The following is a 2147-nucleotide window of genomic DNA, read 5'->3' on the forward strand; positions in this document are numbered from 1 at the left end:
CACTTAGCAGGAGGTAGTCCATGGAGGAAGGCAAGCCCCAATGTCTGGAAAGGAGCTTGGTCAGCTCTTTAGCTCTGCCGCAGCCTGGCCATCCAAACAACCCACCTTTTACTCAGTCACTAGTCCAACAAGACCCAGCGACTCTTACTTAGCCCAATCCAAATCCTATGGAAAACAACAGGAAGACAGCAGATTGCCCCAGGTGCCTTGGGATCAGGATCAAAGCCCCTGCACTTTCAGCAAGGACTGTGTTTCTTGGGGTTTTATGCAGAAAATAAAACAGGACAGCCCCCTCATGCAAGGCTGTTGCTCCTGGCAAGGGTGCATCACCCCCAGTGTGCGGTGAAAGTATCTGTACAGTTTGCTGGTGGCAAACCCCTCTGGGTTGCTCTGCCACGGGCTGCATTTTGGCAGAGGCATTCATCATTTCACTGATAGAGACTAAGGCAAGGCAGATTCCAGCATGGGGGAGAGCCAAGGTGCAACGCTCACACCCCATTGAGACCCACGCACACACCTTAAATCATGACGGACTATTGCCCAGTGGCTTGTGCAGCCCCTTCTCTGCAAAGGGGCCTGTGTCTAGTAGGTGAAATGGAGAACTGACCTGCCTGCACAGAGGGGAAGGGATAAAGCTTTTGAGCGCAGGATAACCAGAGGCCCCTGCTCAGCGTGCCACACCCTGGCCATCCCCTTCTGCTCCCGCGCTGGTGGGGACCCCCAGCCTGGCCCCAGCCAATGACCCCACAGTGCAGGACGGGGAGGAGCTGCCGGCAGCGCATAAAAGCCTCCGCGGGGTCCGCAGCTCAGCTACGGGGTCTGTGTCCTCCTGCAGCTCCGAGCAAAGCCGCCTGCCACCATGGTGCACTGGACAGCCGAAGAGAAGCAGCTCATCACCAGCGTCTGGAGCAAGATCAATGTGGAGGAATGCGGTGCCGAGGCCCTGGCCAGGTAGGTCCAGCTCCCGGGCATCTGCTCAGCTGCACCCTGGACAGAGAAACCGTGGCAATTGCATTGGGGAGCATTAACGTGTCTGTGTCTGCTTGTGTCCCCCCTCCATCTCTCCCCAGGCTGCTGATCGTCTACCCCTGGACCCAGAGGTTCTTCGCTTCCTTCGGGAACCTCTCCAGCCCCACCGCCATCCTTGGCAACCCCAAGGTCCGTGCCCATGGGAAGAAAGTGCTCACCTCCTTCGGGGAAGCCATCAAGAACCTGGACAACATTAAGGCGACCTACGCCAAGCTGTCCGAGCTGCACTGTGAGAAGCTGCACGTGGACCCTGAGAACTTCAGGGTGAGCCATGTTTGCAGTCCCAGCCCTTTCCCTATGTCACGTGGGGAAAGTCAGATTTTGCTTTGAAACTGGGGGTATTGCCTCCGACAATGCTGTCTAGGCGTACGTACTTTGGCTGCTGGAGGCAGAGTCCCTGTGTAGTACCCAAGAGAGATGATGGCTTCTGCAGGACTGTTTGCAAGAGCGTGGGTGACTTTCACACTAAAAAGTCCCATTTTTAGTACCAGCACAGAAATGGGGAGGACACGGTATTGGGAGATTGTTACCTGAAGGAGATCTGGTTGGGGCCAAAAGAAACAAACCTGGGGGAAGGTGCAGCATGGGCTGGAGGAGTCAGAGGCAGAGAGGAGCTAAGCAGAGCGTTTAAGGAAATCATAGGTCCTATAGCAAGATAAGCAGCTAGGGTGCTCGAAAAACACACAGCAGGTTTCTGCCTTGTCCAGCGTGGGCTGCCTGTCTGGATAGGACACTTCCTCCTTCGCCAACACTTTTAAATAAAAATGGCTCATTTTCTTCATTTATGTCTAAAGAGAAAAAGAAAAAAAACCAGCATTTCGCAGGGTAGGTCTCAGGCCAAATTGTTTTAGCATTCCAAAAATGGAGGAAAATGGTTTTAAGGTTCTTTCTTTCTTTTTCTTTCTTTTTTTTTTTTTTTTTAAGAATGAAGCAAATATTGTTTTCCCAAAACCCAGAGCTTTCTCATGGAAAGACTGAGGATTTTGTTGTAGCAGTTCCAGGGAACGGGGGCGGTGAGCCAGTCCCGATAACCAGACCTGCAGCCCAAGGGCCACTCTGATGAGGCAGGGGGGCTGAGGAGGAAGAGGAGGAGTGTGCAGCATGTAAGAGTCCTTTCA

General features: G+C 53.4%; 1 protein-coding gene across 1 annotated transcript; it reads left to right on the forward strand.

The window, feature by feature from the left end:
- Window positions 1-789: 789 nt before the first annotated feature.
- On the forward strand, window positions 790-1374 carry LOC128153433 (hemoglobin subunit epsilon-like). Its single transcript, XM_052812809.1, has 2 exons — window positions 790-951; window positions 1071-1374. The coding sequence occupies exons 1-2, from the start codon at window positions 860-862 to the stop codon at window positions 1357-1359; spliced, it is 381 nt and encodes a 126-aa protein (XP_052668769.1). The 5' UTR covers window positions 790-859; the 3' UTR covers window positions 1360-1374.
- The last annotated feature ends 773 nt before the right edge of the window (window positions 1375-2147 follow it).

Source organism: Harpia harpyja, chromosome 17, assembly GCF_026419915.1.
Source record: "Harpia harpyja isolate bHarHar1 chromosome 17, bHarHar1 primary haplotype, whole genome shotgun sequence".
In the NCBI taxonomy this organism is placed as follows: domain Eukaryota; kingdom Metazoa; phylum Chordata; class Aves; order Accipitriformes; family Accipitridae; genus Harpia; species Harpia harpyja.

Coding starts and splice junctions, on each gene's coding strand:
- LOC128153433 (XM_052812809.1), top strand. CDS start 860: ATGGTGCACTGGACAGCCGAAGAGAAGCAGCTCATCACCAGCGTCTGG. Junction 952..1,070: donor GGTGCCGAGGCCCTGGCCAG/GTAGGTCCAGCT, acceptor ATCTCTCCCCAG/GCTGCTGATCGTCTACCCCT.